This window comes from Schistocerca piceifrons, chromosome 1, assembly GCF_021461385.2.
Source record: "Schistocerca piceifrons isolate TAMUIC-IGC-003096 chromosome 1, iqSchPice1.1, whole genome shotgun sequence".
In the NCBI taxonomy this organism is placed as follows: Eukaryota; Metazoa; Arthropoda; class Insecta; order Orthoptera; family Acrididae; genus Schistocerca; species Schistocerca piceifrons.
In genome coordinates, this window is record NC_060138.1 from 1,239,909,739 (window position 1) to 1,239,927,705 (window position 17,967).

Consider the following 17,967-nt stretch of genomic DNA (forward strand, 5'->3'; position numbering starts at 1 on the left):
GTGTCATTACAATTAAATATTACTATCACACCGCAAATCTGGTGACATTCGACAATGAGTGAAGTATCAGAATTACCATCTAATGACGACTGTGGCTCTGGAAATATCAATTTCTCGCATAAATGTACACAAACATGAAAGGAAGACGTGGGAAATCTAAAATAATAAGATGGATGCATAGGAGGTGGGGAGGTGAGATGAGGAGGAGGCGGGAGGGGGGGAGAGGGGAAGGAGGAAGGAGGAACAAAGACCCAGGAGGAAGAAAGCGGATGAGCTGAAGAAAGTACAGAGTATTACGTCAACTAACTTAGGCCGTCGAAATTTGGCAAAATGATATGGTTTCTTCACTCCATTTGTCCATTCAGGGTTTGGTGTTGAAAACGACTAATGGATCTCATAATTTCTACCTCCTCCAGGACGCTTAAAGTGCGGCACCTTTTTCCTGACGTAAAATTCTTATCTTTCTAGATACATCGGCGACGAAAAGCCTCTGCTCACGAAGGTGGGCACTCAAGGCACATTTTGAGCTAGAAACCCTAAGAGGTTCTTTAAACCTGGTGCTAAAGCTCCTGACAGTACCACATGGGGCTATCTCTGCAAGTGATGCTACATACCCCAATTCCATTATACAGGGTGAGTCACTAACTATTGCCACTTACAATAACTCCAATAATATGTTGTTGTTGTGGTCTTCAATCCAGAGACTGGTTTGATGCAGCTCTCCATGCTACTCTATCCTGTGCAAGCTTCTTCATCTCCCAGTACTTACTGCAACCTACATCCTTCTGAATCTGCTTAGTGTATTCATCTCTTGGTCTCCCTCTACGATTTTTCCCCTCACGCTGCCCTCCAATATTAAATTGGTGATCCCTTGATGCCTCATGAAATGTCCTACCAACCGATCCCTTCTTCTAGTCAAGTTGTGCCACAAATTTCTCTTCTCTCCAATTCTGTTCAATACCTCCTCATTCGTTACGTGATCTACCCATCTAATCTTCAGCATTCTTCTGCAGCACCACATTGTGAAAGCTTCTATTATCTTCTCGTCCAAACTATTTATTGTCCATGTTTCACTTCCATAAATGGCTACACTCCATAAAAATACTTTCAGAAACGACTTCCTGTCACTTAAATCTATACTTGATGTTAACAAATTTCTCTTCTTCAGAAACGCTTTCCTTGCCATTGCCAGTATACATTTCATATCCTCTCTCCTTCGACCATCATCAGTTATTTTGCTCCCCAAATAGCAAAACTCCTTTGCTACTTTAAGTGTCTCATTTCCTAATCTAATTCCCTCATCACCCCCCGACTTAATTCCACTACATTCCATTATCCTCGTTTTGCTTTTGTTGATATTCATCTTATATCCTCCTTTAAAGACACTATCCATTCCGTTCAACTGCTCTTCCAAACCCTTTGCTGCCTCTGACAGAATTACAATGTCATCGGCGAACCTTACAGTTTTTATTTCTTCTCCATGGATTTTAATACCTACTCCGAATTTTTCTTTTGTTTCCTTCACTGCTTGCTCAATATACAGATTGAATAACATCTGGGAGAGGCTACAACCCTGTCTCACTCCCTTCCCAACCACTACTTCCCTTTCATGTCCCTCGACTCTTATAACAGCCATCTGGTTTCAGTACAAATTATAAATAGCCATTCGCTCCCTGTATTTTACCCCTGCCACCTTCAGAATTTGAAAGATTGTCAAAAGCTTTCTCTAAGTCTACAAATGCTAGAAATGTAGGTTTGCCTGTCCTTAATCTTTCTTCTAAGATAAGTCGTTGGGTCGGTATTGCCTCACGTGTTCCATTATTTCTACGGAATCCAAACTGATCTTCCCCGAGGTCGGCTTCGACCAGTTTTTCCATTCGTCTGTAAGGATTTCGCGTTCGTATTTTGCAGCTGTGACTTATTAAATTGATAGTTCGGTAATTTTTACATCTGTCAACACCTGCTTTCTTTGGGATTGGAATTATTATATTCTTCTTGAAGCCTGAGGGTATTTCGCTTGCCTCATACATCTTGCTCACCAGATGGTAGAGTTTTGTCATGGCTGGCTCTTCCAGGGTTGTCAGTAGTTGTAATGGAATGTTGTCTACTCCCGGGGCCTTGTTTTGATTTAGGTCTTTCAGTAAAACAATAAACTGGTAGCCAAGGTCGCAGGAATTCTTTTTATTCCATGATTACCGGTTTCGGCGAAACTAAAGCCGCCATCATCGGATCTTAGGACACATACAGGTAACAACATCAAGGCAAACAACGGTGATATTAACAGTTGCGTATAACAAGCAGGCCTTACAAAATTGTCGTAAGTAGCACATAGGCCTGCGTGTCTCACTTCACTAGCTGAATAATTTCTTTTATCTCATCATACGTTTCATCGATATCTTCGTCATATGTGGAACTAGTTGGCACATAAACTTGTACTACAGTGGTAGGCGTAGGCCACAATAACGCGTTCACTATGCTGTTTGTAGTAGCTTACCTGCACTCCTTTTTTTTATTCATTATTAAACGTACTCCTGCATTACCCCTATTTGTTTTTGTATGTATAACCCTGTATTCACAAGTCCAGACGTCTTGTTCCTCCTGCCACCGAACTTCACTAATTTCCACTATATCTAACTTTAGCCTATCCATTTCCCTTTTTAAATTTTCTAACCTACCTCCCCGATTAAAGGATCTGACATACCACGCTCCGATTAGCGGAACGCCAGTTTTGTTTCTCCTGATAACAATATAATAGTATGATAGGAGCTGAAAAGATTGTGGGACAAAAGCTGCATGGGGCAATGGGGGCCATAATATGACGTTGATTTTTTGTTGTTTGGTGGGGTCGCGTCAGAGATGTGAAGGTCATCTTTTGTTTTCTTTTTTTTTTTTTAAATGGGCTGCTATAGTTTGGTACTTATTTTCTGATACCGGCTATTCAGAAGAATCCAATAATGTGTAACAGTAAGGTCTTTGAAGGTCAACGAAGGTCAGAAAGGTGACATGAACGTCCATTTACAGAAGTTGTTCGAAGGGATGACCATTGGTATTAATGCAGTGCTGCAATCTTCTTATCATGGATAGAGTGTTTTGAAGTTAACTATCCAGTCTAGAACCTAGGGAACATATTTAGACACTAATTACGAATGCATTGTTATAGCGAACGCACGACACAGTGTTGTTGTTCATACATTCTTGTTTGTTAGTTGCACGATTACGTAATGACTATAAGGCTTACATACTTAGAACATATACTGCAAATGAGATTTTAATGCAACATTTTGGTTTACTTAAAAAGCCATTCTTTATTTGAAGTACTTTATGTGAGATTAAAGATGACTTAGGATTTGGTTTCTTTGACAGCTACACGATTATATCACGATGCTACTAATGTGTGACACAATTTACATTGTTGCTTTTGCGGTGTATCTGTTTTATATCTGCACAGTTTTTCTGAATTCTTCTGGAAAGTAAAACATGTTTTAGTAGTAACTTTTGTGGTATAGCTACAATGAGACATCCTTTTTCGTAGCACAACAATACATTACAGTATAGTACTTTCTTGATCACGGTAAGGTACGTAGTAACTACGATATCTATTCGCATAGCATTACACTTTTGTTTATTACGAGGTAAGTACATTTACTTCTACAGAACTTTGCTTACGGACGACGATAATTACTACACTTGACACATTTTTTACCCTTAAGTAATGACAGAGATTATCTTGCAACAAGACGCACAGTTTAGCGCTACAGTACACGAATATAGTGATTAATTTTGTACTTAAAACATTTATTTTTAAAGATCTTTGAATTACAAAGATACGAAGGTTTTCCGTGATACATTTCATTCGATTGCTGTAATCTGTAACACCTGAGGGTATAACTACATTAATCCTCAGCGGGTACACGCCTACTTTGTGTGCTAAGCGTGTAGCGAGCGCTAGGAGCCCTAGCTAATATGGTAGTTGCTTATACAACTTTACACATCGGTACCACAGTTCTCGAACACAGAATTACACAGCTATCTGATTATTTAACTGAGAGAGACAAACTTTTTTTTTTTTGCTACGTCAGTGAGACATGTTTACACAATTACACAGTTGGATAACTTCACACTTATGAAATTGTATTTTGTCTGTACTTTGTGAACTGTTCATATTTTTTCGGAACCATTGTGATACTATGAGTGCTTTGAATGATGTATTTGGTATGGGATCATGATTTTTAAAGTACGTTTGTGGTAGATGACACTATGGAAATGAACAGAGAATTTTTTTTAGGTTTTGCAATTATTGGAGGAAGCTACGACGATTTTGAGATTTGGCTGAGGTTTTATGATGTTACTATTACGATGACAATGTGTATTATGCTGTTGAGGTATGTTTATGATCAATAAGCTGATGCTATATGAGAAATTTGATTATGCCACGTATTTATTATGATGAAATATTGAAGAAGTGTCGACGAATATTTATATTTGTAATAAAGTAAGGAATAATGAGTAGTGGTTAGGGACTCTGATTTGTGAAAAAGGATGTTGGAAACCAAGAATCGTACTTTAAGAGTTATGACTTGTGTGTCCATGCGTGAATGTATCACAACACTGCTATTCATAGATTTCGTTTCTATGCATTTCTACTGTAACTTTTCGATCTGTAATTTTTTTGTGTGAACTGTCACTGTAACGCAAACTGCTGTCGTAAATATTTCGGTAAGAAAGCTAATTGACCTTGATGTAATGTGTTGTGGGCGGGCACATGCCAGGAGAAAAAGCCATTAGGTGGAGAAAAAAGAGGCCATTAACCTCACTATTCCTTTGTAGAAAGCATAGCAAATATGACACGCTATTACTTGGAAACATATGATTACAGTTTTGAGCTCATACTTTCTGATATTTACTGAAATGCCTAATGAAATGATGAGAATTATTTAATGTCTATACACCTGATTACGACTACTGTCTTTCTAGTTGAGAGATTTTTTTACTGCGTTATGAAATGCCATATGGCTAGTGAATGATGTTTCATGCTTTGATTTGTATATATATTTGGCTATTTTGTTTAATGTCTAGTTTCTAGCCGCACTGCTGCGTTCATTAAAATAAAATTTAATAGATGTACTAATGTAAATATTTTCTGTCTACAGATCCATTAAACAATAATTTTATTATCTACTTTCTTTAAAAAAAAAGGGGGAACACAAATAGACATTTCCCTTGACAGGAATTGCATAAATAATTTTTTAACGATTTGGTAACTTGTCTGCTAGAGTAAGTTATCATGGTGCATTACTCTAGTGTTAAGATGTGACATAGGTATTAGACATGGCCATCTTTACTGTAATATTTTTTCTGCTTGAGCTTTGTCATGTTTAGATATGAGTTATTGCATTTGCTGCTGCTGTTTGCCAGGCATAGTGCTACCGAATTTAACTTTGTATTACTCTGTTAAGCCAGTTTTACTACTGATTTATTTCTCTTGTTTGCTGCACAGTGTCTTATATTAGTTGTAATATTGCAATTGCTTCGCTAATTTAGATATACTGCTGCTTGCTTTGCCAATTTGCATATTTTTGTCATTGCTGTTTGTCTTAATTTGTTATGTGCTGCTGCATTGCCTCGTCCCTTGGTATATATATCTGAGTTCAGTAGATTTAAGTTAGCTTAACAGAGGGTAGACTATATAAGAAACTAACTATGAAGAATAGGGAAAGAATGCATTGAATGAAAAAGATTTGGGCAAAAATGAGTATTGTACAATGAGAAATATTTATTTTGAAAGAGGATATGAACAAAACTGTAGGGTGTAGGGGCAATAGGGTTAGATAGGATTTCTGTTTTTCTTTCTGAAATAAGAGGAAAGATCTATGGAATGAAGTTTTGGGTTGGATTGCAGTACCAAATGTTACACTGAAAACGATCCCTGTCTTTTCCTTTTGTGTTGTTCTGATAGGTGTTTGTGTACCTTTGTGTATCTGTGTTCTTCCTGTCTTTATATGTTTATCTGATAAGAGATATGTTTTAGAATTTTTCTAATACTATGTTATTTACTTTGTAAAGATGTTTAGACATTATTAATTCTGTACTGTTTCAATGCTCATATGTGAAATTAATGTTTCGAAAATTGTTCTCCTTATTTTATTTATTTACTTATGTTATAATTCCTGCAACACTGATGTATATGTTTACTTCTATTCTTTTGTAAAGCGTGTACTACTATAAATGTTATCTGTATTGTTATGTTCTTTAATGATGTATTTTGTATCTTTGTAATTGTATTCTTATGTTGTAAATTTATAATTGTATAGGCACCAGTTCTTCAAATTAAGTTTCATTTCACTGCACACGTTTTTGTTGGTCATAGTACACGCAGAATACGCGAGAAAAAAAAGGGGACTGTTAGCATTTGCACATGTGTTGATAATTCAGCAAGGGACTGGTTAATAGCATTGCTGGTTCTAAGGTCAATTCCAAAAACTTTGGGAGTGCACAAGTGGTGGTTTATGGACTTGCTATATTGTCCACGTAGCGTTGCGCAGTTGGAGGTGAGCCGCCAGCAGTGGTGGATGTGGGGAGAGAGATGGCAGAATTTTATGAGCGGACGATCTGGACGTTTGTCGGCCAGAAAGAGTAAATTTGTGATACTGGATATCAAGAACTGATATATATATATATTATGACTTTCGAACACTATTAAGTTAAATACATTGTTCTCTATCAAAATCTTTCATTTGCTAACTATGCCTATCAGTAGTTAGTGCCTTCAGTAGTTAGAATCTTTTATTTAGCTGGCAGTATTGGCGCTCGCTGAATTGCAGTAGTTCGAGTAACGAAGATTTTTGTGAGGTAAGTGATTCATGAAAGTTATAGGTTATTGTTATTCAGGGCCATTCTTTTGTTGGGATTGTTGAAAGTCAGATTGCGTTGCTTTAAAAATATTGTGCGTCAGTTTAGTGTTGATCAGAATAAGTACAGAGAGAAATGTCTGAGTACGTTCAGTTCTGCTGAGCTGTTTAAAACTCCAATAACGTAAGGGGTTTATCAGCACAGTAATTCATAAATTTTTCTAAGGGGACATATCACCGGTAGTGATAAAGTAATAAAGGATTAAATACAGCTGAAGCAGTCATTAATACTCAAGATGAGTACTCATAGCTGTGGTTGACCCCCAACTAAAAGGTTTTGTCTGTCTAAGCTGTCTTTATTCATAATTAACTGTTGCAATATTAGTCTTCAGTGACAATGACGCAAAATATTTGTGAAATAACCAACAAAATATCTGGCACGCCGACTAGTTTTCCATGTGTCTTGTCAGTAATTGGTTCGTTCTTATCTTCCAATATATTTTCGCAATTGTCATCATCATCATCATCATCATCATTATTATCATTACCACTAATCTCACTTACTATCGGCCTCTTTCTATATTTTTTTCTTCTCTGATGATTTTCTCTTGGATCAGTGAGAATCTGTATATGAGTAATCATTTTCCAACCTGGATTCATCACTATTTTCCAGAAACCAGTCTGAAAGTAACTTCTCAAAATTGGCATCAATACATCATACTCTACTATTCCTTAACTTATTGTAGATTTACGAGCATGCTCTGAACATTATTAATCATGGCTTCTTCTAAAACATACAACAAATTTGCTAAACAAAAGGAATAATAGAAAAAATAACTAACATGTAATACTAAGCATCTGTTTTAACACACCGTGCCCTTTCATACTTATTATGAAACATCCGATAGGACAGACCTGACGTTTTACGAAATTAATGTGTACCTGACAATGAGAAGCCACAGATTGAACTGTAATGCTTTTGCTTCGTGCTGTGGAGGGGATAGAAGCAAACACAACAGTATTGCCACAGGACACATTTAAAAAACCGTAAAGGCCTCTCAGACCGATTTCTCGATTTAGAGGTTAACGCTGCGGTTCTCCCAAAGCTACCTGCAACGTTCGTTCGCTGCAGCAGAGGACTCCAGGATTCATTTAGCTCGAGTTCTTCTTCTTTCTTGCTATCATTTTTGTCATGTCTCCGAATTTCTGTGGCTTCCGTGTAGAAGCAGGTAAGAGGGTTGGGGATGTTGCTTGTTCCATCGTCCTCTGCTGGTTTTATTGTGAACTAACTCAGTCAGTATCCGTACAGCAGGGCGTGCACATAGAGCTCCTGGCGTGGATGATGTGTGTTTGAGAACAAAATAGCAAGTGAGTCTGGTGTCAAATTTCAAAGAAAGTTCTTCTCCATAGCAGGATATTCCGTGTCGACGAATTTTATTGCTTGGTTGGTCTCAGACATCGCATGCTCCACCGTGGACAGTTTCTCCACCGTCTCAACCTGCAATGCCGTTTACGTTCGGTAATTCTGGTACTGATGGATCGTCCGGCCATTCACACATACACTTACCCGCACGTGCACGGTATGCACCATATTGCCGACATTACCAGTGGGTCCTGTTTGTGCCGCGCGGTTAGAGGCGCCATATCATTAATTGCGCGGCCCCTCTCGCCGGAGGTTCGAGTCCTCCCCCGGGCATGGGTGTGTGTGTTGTTCTTAGCATAAGTTAGATTAAGTAGTGTGTAAGTCTAGCGACTGATGACTTCATTAGTTTTGTCCTTTAGGAATTCACACGCATTTCAACATTTTGGTCCTCTTTGTCCTTTGCCAGACTGAGGGGGTTCTTTTTGTCCTTTGCCTATCGGAGACATACTTTGATCTTCTTGATAGGTTTTTAAATTCTGTAGATTTTTTTGCCGTGTATGCACGGTATACGGCCAGTTCTGTCTGTCTACCTGGGGATGTATCACGGAAATCCCGTACCTGACATTTCCTCAACCGGCGTGTCACCTCGCCGTGCGTTTGGTTTTGTCACACTTCTTGTGGTAGAGTACGCATTGCTCCTCAGAACGCGTTCTCGATGTTTCCTCTCAGGACGGAAGTGCTGCGGCTCATATATTCGTCTTGCTTGCGTTATGATCGTATTAATCATTTCTCTTCACTGGATCGTCAGAATGATCCGTCCCTAAAGACTGGAAAGTTGCTCAAGTCACACCAATACCCAAAAAAGGGAAGTAGGAGTAATCCGCTGAATTACAGGCCTATATCACTAACGCCGATTTGCAGTAGGGTCTTAGAACATATACTGTATTCGAACATTATGAAGTACCTTGAAGAAAACGATTTATTGACGTATAGTCAGCACGGATTCAGAAAATATCGTTCTTGCGAAACACAACTAGCTCCTTATACTCATGAAGTAATGAGTGCTATCGACAGGGGATGTCAAATTGATTCCATATTTTTAGATTTCCAGAAGGCTTTCGACACCGTTCCTCACAAGCGTCTTCTAACCAATCTGTGTGCCTACGGAGTATCGCCTCAGTTGCGCTACTGAATTCGTGATTTCCTGTCAGAAAGGTCACAGCTCGTAGTAATAGACGGAAAGTCATCAAGTAAAACAGAAGTAATATCCGGCGTTCCCCAAGGAAGTGTTATAGGCCCTCTATTGTTCCTGATCTATATTAACGACATAGGAAACAATCTGAGTAGCCGTCTTAGATTGTTTGCAGATGATGCTGTCATTTACCGTCTTGTAAAGCCAGATGATCAAAACGACTTGGAAAATTATTTAGATAAGATATCTGTATGGTGCGAAAAGTGGAAATTGACCCTGAATAAAGAAAAGTGTGAAGTTATTCACACGCGTACTAAAAGAAATCAGCTAAATTTCGGTTACGCGATAAGTCACACAAATCTCAGGGCTGTAAATTCAACGAAATACTTAGGGATTACAATTACAAATAACCTAAATTGAAACGATCACATAGATAGTATTTTGGGTAGAGCAAACCAAAGACTGCGATTCATTGGCAGAACACTTAGAAGGTGCAACAGGTCTACTAAAGCGACTGCTTACACCACGCTTGTACGCCCTATTCTGGACTATTGCTGTGGGGTGTGAGATCCGCATCAGATGCAACTGACGGATGACATCTAAAAAGTACAAAGAAGGGCAGCTCGTTTTGTATTACGGCGAATTAGGGTAGATAGTGCTACAGACATGATACGTGAGTTGGAGTGGCAATCCTTAAAACAAAGGCGTTTTTCGTTGCGACAGAATCTTCTCATTAAATTAAAAAAAAAAAAAGTTCAAATGTGTGTGAAATCTTATGGGACTTGACTGCTAAAGTCATCAGTCCCTGAGCTTACACACTACTTAACCTAAATTATCCTAAAGACAAACACACACACCCATGCCCGAGGGAGGACTCGAACCTCCGCCAGGACCAGCCGCACAGTCCATGACTGCAGCGCCTGAGACCGCTCGGCTAATCCCGCGCGGCATGAAATTTCAATCACCAGTTTTCTCCTCCGTTTGCGAAAATATTGTGTTGTCACCCACCTACGTAGGGAGAAATGACCATCACGATAATATAGAGAAATCAGGGCTTGCATGCCGGCCGGTGTGGCCGTGCGGTTCTAGGCGCTTCAGTCTGGAACCGCGTGACCGCTACGGTCGCAGGTTCGAATCCTGCCTCGGGCATGGATGTGTGTGATGTCCTTAGTTTAATTAGGTTTAAGTAGTTCTAAGTTCTAGGGGACTGATGAGCACAGATGTTAAGTCTCATAGTGCTCAGAGCCATTGAAACCATTTCAGGGCTTGCACAGAAAAATTTAAGTGCTCGTTTTTCCCGCTTGCCGTTCGAGAGTGGAACGGTAGAGAGACAGCATGAAGGTGGTTGATTGAACCCTCTGCCAGGCACTTTACTGTGAATAACAGAGTAATCACGTAGATGTAGAAGTAGGCGTAGATGTTGATGGCTTGCGCACATATCAGTCCGTATGAGTCAGTTTTCAATATATGGCGTGGCCAGTGTTCTTACCACTCTTCGTAACCAGCACATGTAGAAAGGGTAGCTCCTGGTGCTTTCCTATTGTTGTAGTAAATTTCTAGATTAATGCATCTGGTATTTAATAAACGCAGCTTCAGAATATATTTGAAATCTATTTTGTAAGAAACTGTGGTTTATTCCTGCCATCCCAACTCCATCCACGAACCAATATCCCTCCCCACCCCGTCCATCCCAGGTCATAGTTTCTCATATACATGTATAGCTTCGATTCATTAGTTTATTACCTTAAACTGATAATGTGGTCTCTTTGATCATTTATGGAAGTTACTGTCATTATCGTGGAAGTACGGTTATAAAACCAACAGAAGCGTAATGGTCTAAGAATATGACTTATTTCTGTGTAGGACAAAGAAATGGCGTGAGGCGACCACGTCCAAAGCTTCGACGCTCATCAACGGACCGGGCTTCGATCCCCAGCGGGTTTCCGTCTTCTACTTCTTCGGCCACAACGAGAGTCCGGACAATGGCAGTGCTGTTCCCGTTATCAACGGTAAGGGTGCAGCCGGTCAGTTCACAGTCTCATTCTTAACAAGCGACCGAAGCCATGCACCATACCATGGGTGCACAGGCTTGTTAGCACCATGGACCGCAAAACCCTCACTGTAACTAGGTAAAGGTCGCAGAAAAAAAAAAAAATAGTTCTCGTTGAATGAGATTTTCACTCTGCAGCGGAGTGTGCGCTGACATGAAACTTCCTGGCAGATTAAAACTGTGTGCCGGGCCGAGACTCGAACTCGGGACCTTTGCCTTTCGCGGGCAAGTGCTCTACCAACTGAGCTACCCAAGCACGACTCAGTACCCGTCCTCACAGCTTCAGTTCTGCCAGTACCTCGTCTCCTACCTTCCAAACTCCACAGAATCTCTTCTGCGAACCTTGCAGAACTAGCACTCCTGGAAGAAAGGATATTGCGGAGACATGGCTTAGCCACAGCCGTGCCCGTGAAAGGCAAAGGTCCCGAGTTCGAGTCTCGGTCCGGCACACAGTTTTAATCTGCCAGGAAGTTTCATATCGGCTCACACTCCGCTGCAGAGTGAAAATCTCATTCTGGAAACATGCCCCAGGCTGTGGCTAAGCCATGTCTCCGCAAAATCCTTTCTTTCAGGAGTGCTAGTTCTGCAAGGTTCGCAGAAGAGCTTCTGTCAAGTTTGGAAGGTAGGAGACGAGGTACTGGCAGAAGTAAAGCTGTGAGGACGGGCCGTGAGTCGTGCTTGGGTAGCACAGTCGGTAGAGCACTTGCCCGCGAAAAGCAAAGGTCCCGAGTTCGAGTCTCGGTCCGACACAGAGTTTTAATATTCCAGGAAGTTTCGTTTCATTAGTTCTCTCTGTTTGCTTCACTAACATTCGTCTTTTTTTTTAATTTTATACCTTTCTTACATTTTTATTGATCGATGATCGTGAGATAAATGCTCAAACTTTTACAGAAATAACATAAAATTGTTGCTTACTATTGTCAGAAAAAGTTCAACGGTCAAATTAGTTGCCTGATGCTGCTCACTGATGCAAAATACAAGAGCCACTGACGCTTCCCTGTAGGCCAACGTGCAGCTCTTGTTGCCAAGACTGCGTTGTTGCAAAAGATCAAAATAATGTATCGTGAAACAAGTTATTATTCCGAACTGTGATTTCCCTGCCCGAATTCGAGCTAGGCTGTGCGCCTGGTTGCTGTGACTGACGAGCATTCGTTGCTCGCCATGTGTGCTGGTTAAACAGTAAAATGTTGTTCTTGCTGAACGTCTCAATGTGGTGTTACATTTTACCTGACTTACTGGTTTGGCCTTATGTAATGTGGAGATGATTGCCGTCATTCTGCTACAGAGAGATTTTTTTTTTTCACAGCAAGATTGGCCTCTAGTGATGTGGAGGTCAGTTGATCTCAGGACGTTGCGGAGAAAATTATTCTCGCACCACGTCAGTCAATGTGTTGTTGGCCTGTGAAAAAGAAATAAATTCTACAAGGGCACGCCTTCCCATTTCCTGGGGGGAGGGCAGGTAGGGGAGATGGGGCAGAATGAAAGATGAAGAGCAAAAATTAGAAGAACGAATGGTGAGGGGCGGGCCGACATCAGATCGTTTACATGCCGCATGCGACACGTGGGCCACGGACTGTGCGACCTAGCACAACAGTGCATTCAAGTTGGCCAACTGCCGCCACACAGGGAGGAGCAGTGCAGTGCAGGCACCTTAACCTGTCCTTCGTTCTTCTGTGAAGCAGAAACACGTACGGAGGTAAAAATCCCTTGAATGTTTCTTTTTTTATTTATGTTGATGATGATGACGAGGTCCCATACTCCTAGGAGCGTAGGGGACGATGCGGGAGACCCGCACCGCTGTACTAGGCAAGATCCTAGTGGAGGTGGTTTGCCATTGCCTTACTCCGACCGTAATGGGGATGAATGATGATGAGACAACAACACCCAGCCATCTCGAGGTAGGAAAAGTCCCTGACCCCGCCGGGAATCGAACCCGGGACCCCGTGCGCGGCAAGCGAGGACGCTACCGCAAGACCACGAGCTGCGGACTTAAGGGATGAAAACCCCTGAAGTCAAGATCGCTAGATTGTTAGCCGAAACTGAGAATCAATCCAAACAAAAAAGATTTCATGTGCGATCTTACCTTCGTGGATCTCCTGGTTGACTTGATTGCTTGAATGTAGCTCGTGAGCGAAACCTAAAGCTTTTTATGGACTGATACGATATTAAAGATTGTATCTGTGACAACTGTGTACACTTATGACAAGAAAATGAAACAGTGCTCAGCAGAGTGAAGCACAACGCAGAACGCAGCAAGAAAGAATGGCTACCTCACACGGTACTGTCAGGTAGCTACCACTGGATGCAACCACGACCAGTTTAACGCTTAAGTGGCACAAGCCGCCGCCAAGGGCGTCACGTTGAGAGGGGACTAAGGTGCTACAACTGTAAGATTTCTGTACAGGCTGTATCACAATCAGCTGTGTGCACTTGGGGTACCAAAACGAGAGAGGCGACCAAGTGCAAAGTTTGTGTATAGTGCGTATCACAGTTAGTATCGGAATCTGACCATGTGTGAAACTGTATGCGGGAAAAGAGAGGGACAGGCAAATGTTACATTACACTTATCGTTTTCCATGAATCCCTTGGAGAGGAGTCTCTGGGATGTGGAAAGGGTCAAATATCATGGATATTGTTCAATTCTAATGCAGACAGAGTTATGAGTTATAATCCTTGTGAAGATATTCATCACTGGAGTAGAAAGAGTTGGCCAACAGAATGTTCTTTAATTCACTCTGAAATCGATCTTTATCACTTACAAGACCTTTGATATGCTCTGGTAAGTTATTGAACATATGAGTACCCATCTATTTGGCTCCTTTTTGTACTAATGTTAAGGTTTAAATGGTTCGAATGGCTCTGAACACTATGGGACTTAACTTCTGAGGTCACAAGTCCCCTAGAACTTAGAACTACTTAAACCTAACTAACCTAAGGACATCGCACACAACCATGCCCGAGGCAGGATTCGAACCTGCAACAGTAGCGCTCTCGCGGTTCCAGACTGTAGCGCCTAGAGCCGCTCGGCCACCCCGGCCGGCTAATGTTAAGCTTTCATAGTCCTTATACATATTGTTTTTGGTTCTGGTATTATAATCTAATTCTAGTGACTCGTTTCTGAATTTTGAAAATGTTCTCTTTGTGAGAGGAGTTTCCCCAAAAGATGATTCCATAACGCATTAGTGAATAGAAATAGGTCGAATAAACTAACTTCTTCATTTTTAAATCACCTATTTCTGCTATATGCGTACTGTAAATGTAGCTGAACTAACGTATTTCAGTAAATCTGGAGTGGAGTTTTCCAGCTTAGGTTGTGGTCAATTTGTAGCCTTAAAAATTTGACACTGTCTACAGCTTTAATTTCATTGTTTGAATACATTATACTTATAGCGTCAGATATTCTTTGTGTTATGTCACTTGAGTGGAAAAATGTTCTCAAAGAGTTTCTAGCTGCAAGCACAAACAAATTACAGTCAGCCGCAGCCTTCTCACTTTACAGATTCTGGACTAGGAAGTTGATCGGCCAACTTACAGTTAAGACATGATGACACCTGATCAACCAGTGAAGGCACCCCTTGCTGTATTGAGAGACACCACAGTCCCCCTCCCCCAGTGCTTTTGGACTATATGTGCTCTAATATAGCATACATTAACTGGGTGTCTGTAGCCGTTCCTTCCCCATTCTTGTATGTCTATGACTGCAAGTGAAACAAGATACTTTCTGATATACCACTGGTAATGATGAACAGTGGTTTACAATGTCACTGAACATGCAACATGAATAACCAAAAAATAAGTCGGTGCTTGACAACAACGAATAACATAAACAATGTTTCCTCCAATAATAAGTTCTCCCAGAATCTAGTTTTGATCACTGAAACAGAAAATACGATACTTCAGTGACAATGTTCTTAAAAAGAATGATGCAATGTTTCTTCGGACATGCATACACGTCATGCAGGAACGACGATATATGGAAGTTTGGGTCTGGTCCCGAGTCGCACATGGATAGCCAAAGCGGTGAAGGCGGCTGCTTTCATAAGCGAGAAATCCAAGTTCGAGTTCCAGTCCAGCTCAAATTGACTGTCGTCGGTCATTTATACTGCTCGTGGTTGTTCGTATTCGCAACTGGGACTATAAAATAGGAAATGTCTCACACCCTACATAAATGCCAAGTCCCACAAGTGAGTACTCAGTAGTATGTAGTGGATGAGGAGGTTGAAGGGCACAGGCAAGCAGTGTCCAGCGAGGCTACGATGGTCAGGTGAGCGGCAGCTGCACAGTGGCTTGTGGAGTGTGTGGAGCTGGACCTACGAGCCTGTGATCGGCGGCAGGCAGCGACCGCTTGCGGCAATGGCGAAACGACTTGGGAGCATAATGCAGGCACAGTCCTTTGAGGCTGATTGCTGGGCTTCTCATGGAGATGGCTTATGTCCAGGATTGGAGCTTGGAGAGAGCACAGCGGAACTCAGCAACAGGAACTGTCAGCTATGCCTTGGGCGGCTGATTATATCCACCTCTGCCTCGTGAAGACTGGGTGTTGTGTGCTGTCCTTAGGTTAGTTAGGTTTAAGTAGTTCTAAGTTCTAGGGGACTGATAACCATAGATGTTTAGTCCCATAGTGCTCAGAGCCATTTGAACCATTATATCCACACCCAGTGGTTCAAATGGTTCAAATGGCTCTGAGCACTATGGGACTTAACATCTATGGTCATCAGTCCCCTAGAACTTAGAACTACTTAAACCTAACTAACCTAAGGACATCACACACATCCATGCCCGAGGCAGGATTCGAACCTGCGACCGTAGCAGTCGCGCGGCTCCGGACTGAGCGCCTAGAACCGCTAGACCACCGCGGCCGGCTACCCAGTGGAAGAATGCAAAATTATTTTCCAGGTAGCACATGTCCGGTGCAGGAAAATAGTTTCTTGATTGTGGCACGCCAGGAGTGATGCTAGTACAAAGACCACTGCAGCAGAAATAGAATCAGAGTTCCATATCTGAAGAAAGTTCGAGTCAGTGCTACCCTCAGGAAGAAGCCGATCATGGCTACAGTGTATGGGGGACAGCATGAGGCATGGCGGGATGAGGGCAACTGTCAGATGGTGGATGGGGTGTCACGTTGCTGGGAATGAGACCTCGAGGACAACAATGCTCCCAGGGCGTCAAGTGTAGGCAACCAATGGGAGTATGGCATGATCCATGGTAGACGCTGGTGAAAGTGACACGAGATGGTCCAGTGAGGTAGGCAGCTGGGGGCCAAATGTCATTAAGAGCTTTGAGAGGGTGGCCGTGGGTGCATCCCAAGCCTGCCTAGAATGCAATGGAATGGAAAGAGGAATGTGCTGTGATGTGGTGCTCATCACCAAAGAACTGGGAGAGAGTTCGGGAATGGCAGCAGTGATCAATGAGAAGGTGGAGGAACGCAGAGAACTGTAAGGGAGCTCAGGAAACATATAGACGGATCGATAGCTGACAGGGTGCGTGTGCACCATGGAAGAAGAAAGGGCACATGAGAAAGTGCATGTGCAGTTGTTTGCATCGGGGCACAGCAGTGCATTTTGGAGTGCATTATCGTGCGTGGGAGAGTATTTGCAGCCATTGGTGCATGTTGAGGGAAACAATGATAAACGGTGGTGCACTTTCGTGTGTATCAGAGCGGGCTGGTGCACGTTGGGGAGCTGGAGAAAAGCGAAGAAGAGGAAAACCACAGAACAGTGCAGGGAAATTGCAAAGAGAGCTGTGGATGACGGGAACAAGCGACGTAATAATGGAGGTTGCAGGAGGCTGGGGGTGGCTAGGCTGGGGTTGTGAGGGCCGACAGAACCAGTGGCGGAACAGCCTGTGGCGCTGGAACCAGTGTCAGAAGGGTCGGTGGTGCAGAAGCCCTTGGGGCAGTAGCCAGTAGTGCATGGGTCAGTGGCACAGGAGCTGGTAGTGCGACTGAACGAGGGCCTGGCAGCGTCGGAAGCGGAGAAAGAGGCGTTTCCACAGGTGCCTGACACGACACCTGCGGGTAGGAAAAGGAGGGAAGTCGGCAGTCTGCCTGCGCAGCATCTGCAGTAGCGCTTGCTGTGAGGCCCGCAGTTGTTCCCAGCCTTGCCATGGTGATCACACAGATGGGAAGAGGGTCTATGAAAGATATGTCACACACATAAGAATGTTCCTCATTGCCACTTTTATAATCATGACTGCAAGGGGAACAACACACTAATCGAAATGCCACTGGTGGTGATGAACAATGCATTTTTATGTCGCTGAACAAGGAACTCGAATGATCAGAAAATAAGAGCCGTAATTGGTGGCAAGAAAATAAGTCACTTCTTGACCACGAGGAATAAGATAAACACTGTACCTACCAATAAGAAGTTCATTCAGAATCTACACTACTGGCCATTAAAATTGCTACACCACGAAGATGACGTGCTACAGACGCGAAATTTAACCGACAGTAAGAAGTTGCTGTGATATGCAAATGATTAGCTTTTCAGAGCATTCACACGACGTGCTCATA

The 17,967-nt window shown here is 42.1% G+C and overlaps 1 protein-coding gene and 1 non-coding gene across 2 annotated transcripts in view; one reads left to right on the forward strand and one right to left on the reverse strand.

Annotated features, from left to right (window-relative positions):
• Positions 1–17,967, forward strand: part of LOC124780187 (pancreatic triacylglycerol lipase-like) — a 93,124-nt gene that overhangs the window by 15,191 nt on the left and 59,966 nt on the right. The window contains exon 3 of the mRNA XM_047253762.1: positions 11,267–11,412. Coding sequence (XP_047109718.1) covers positions 11,267–11,412 — 146 coding nt within the window. The remainder of the gene's footprint in view (positions 1–11,266; positions 11,413–17,967) is intronic.
• Trnas-cga lies at positions 11,636–11,710 on the reverse strand. Its single transcript has one exon. It is a non-coding gene; the product is annotated as a tRNA-Ser (tRNA).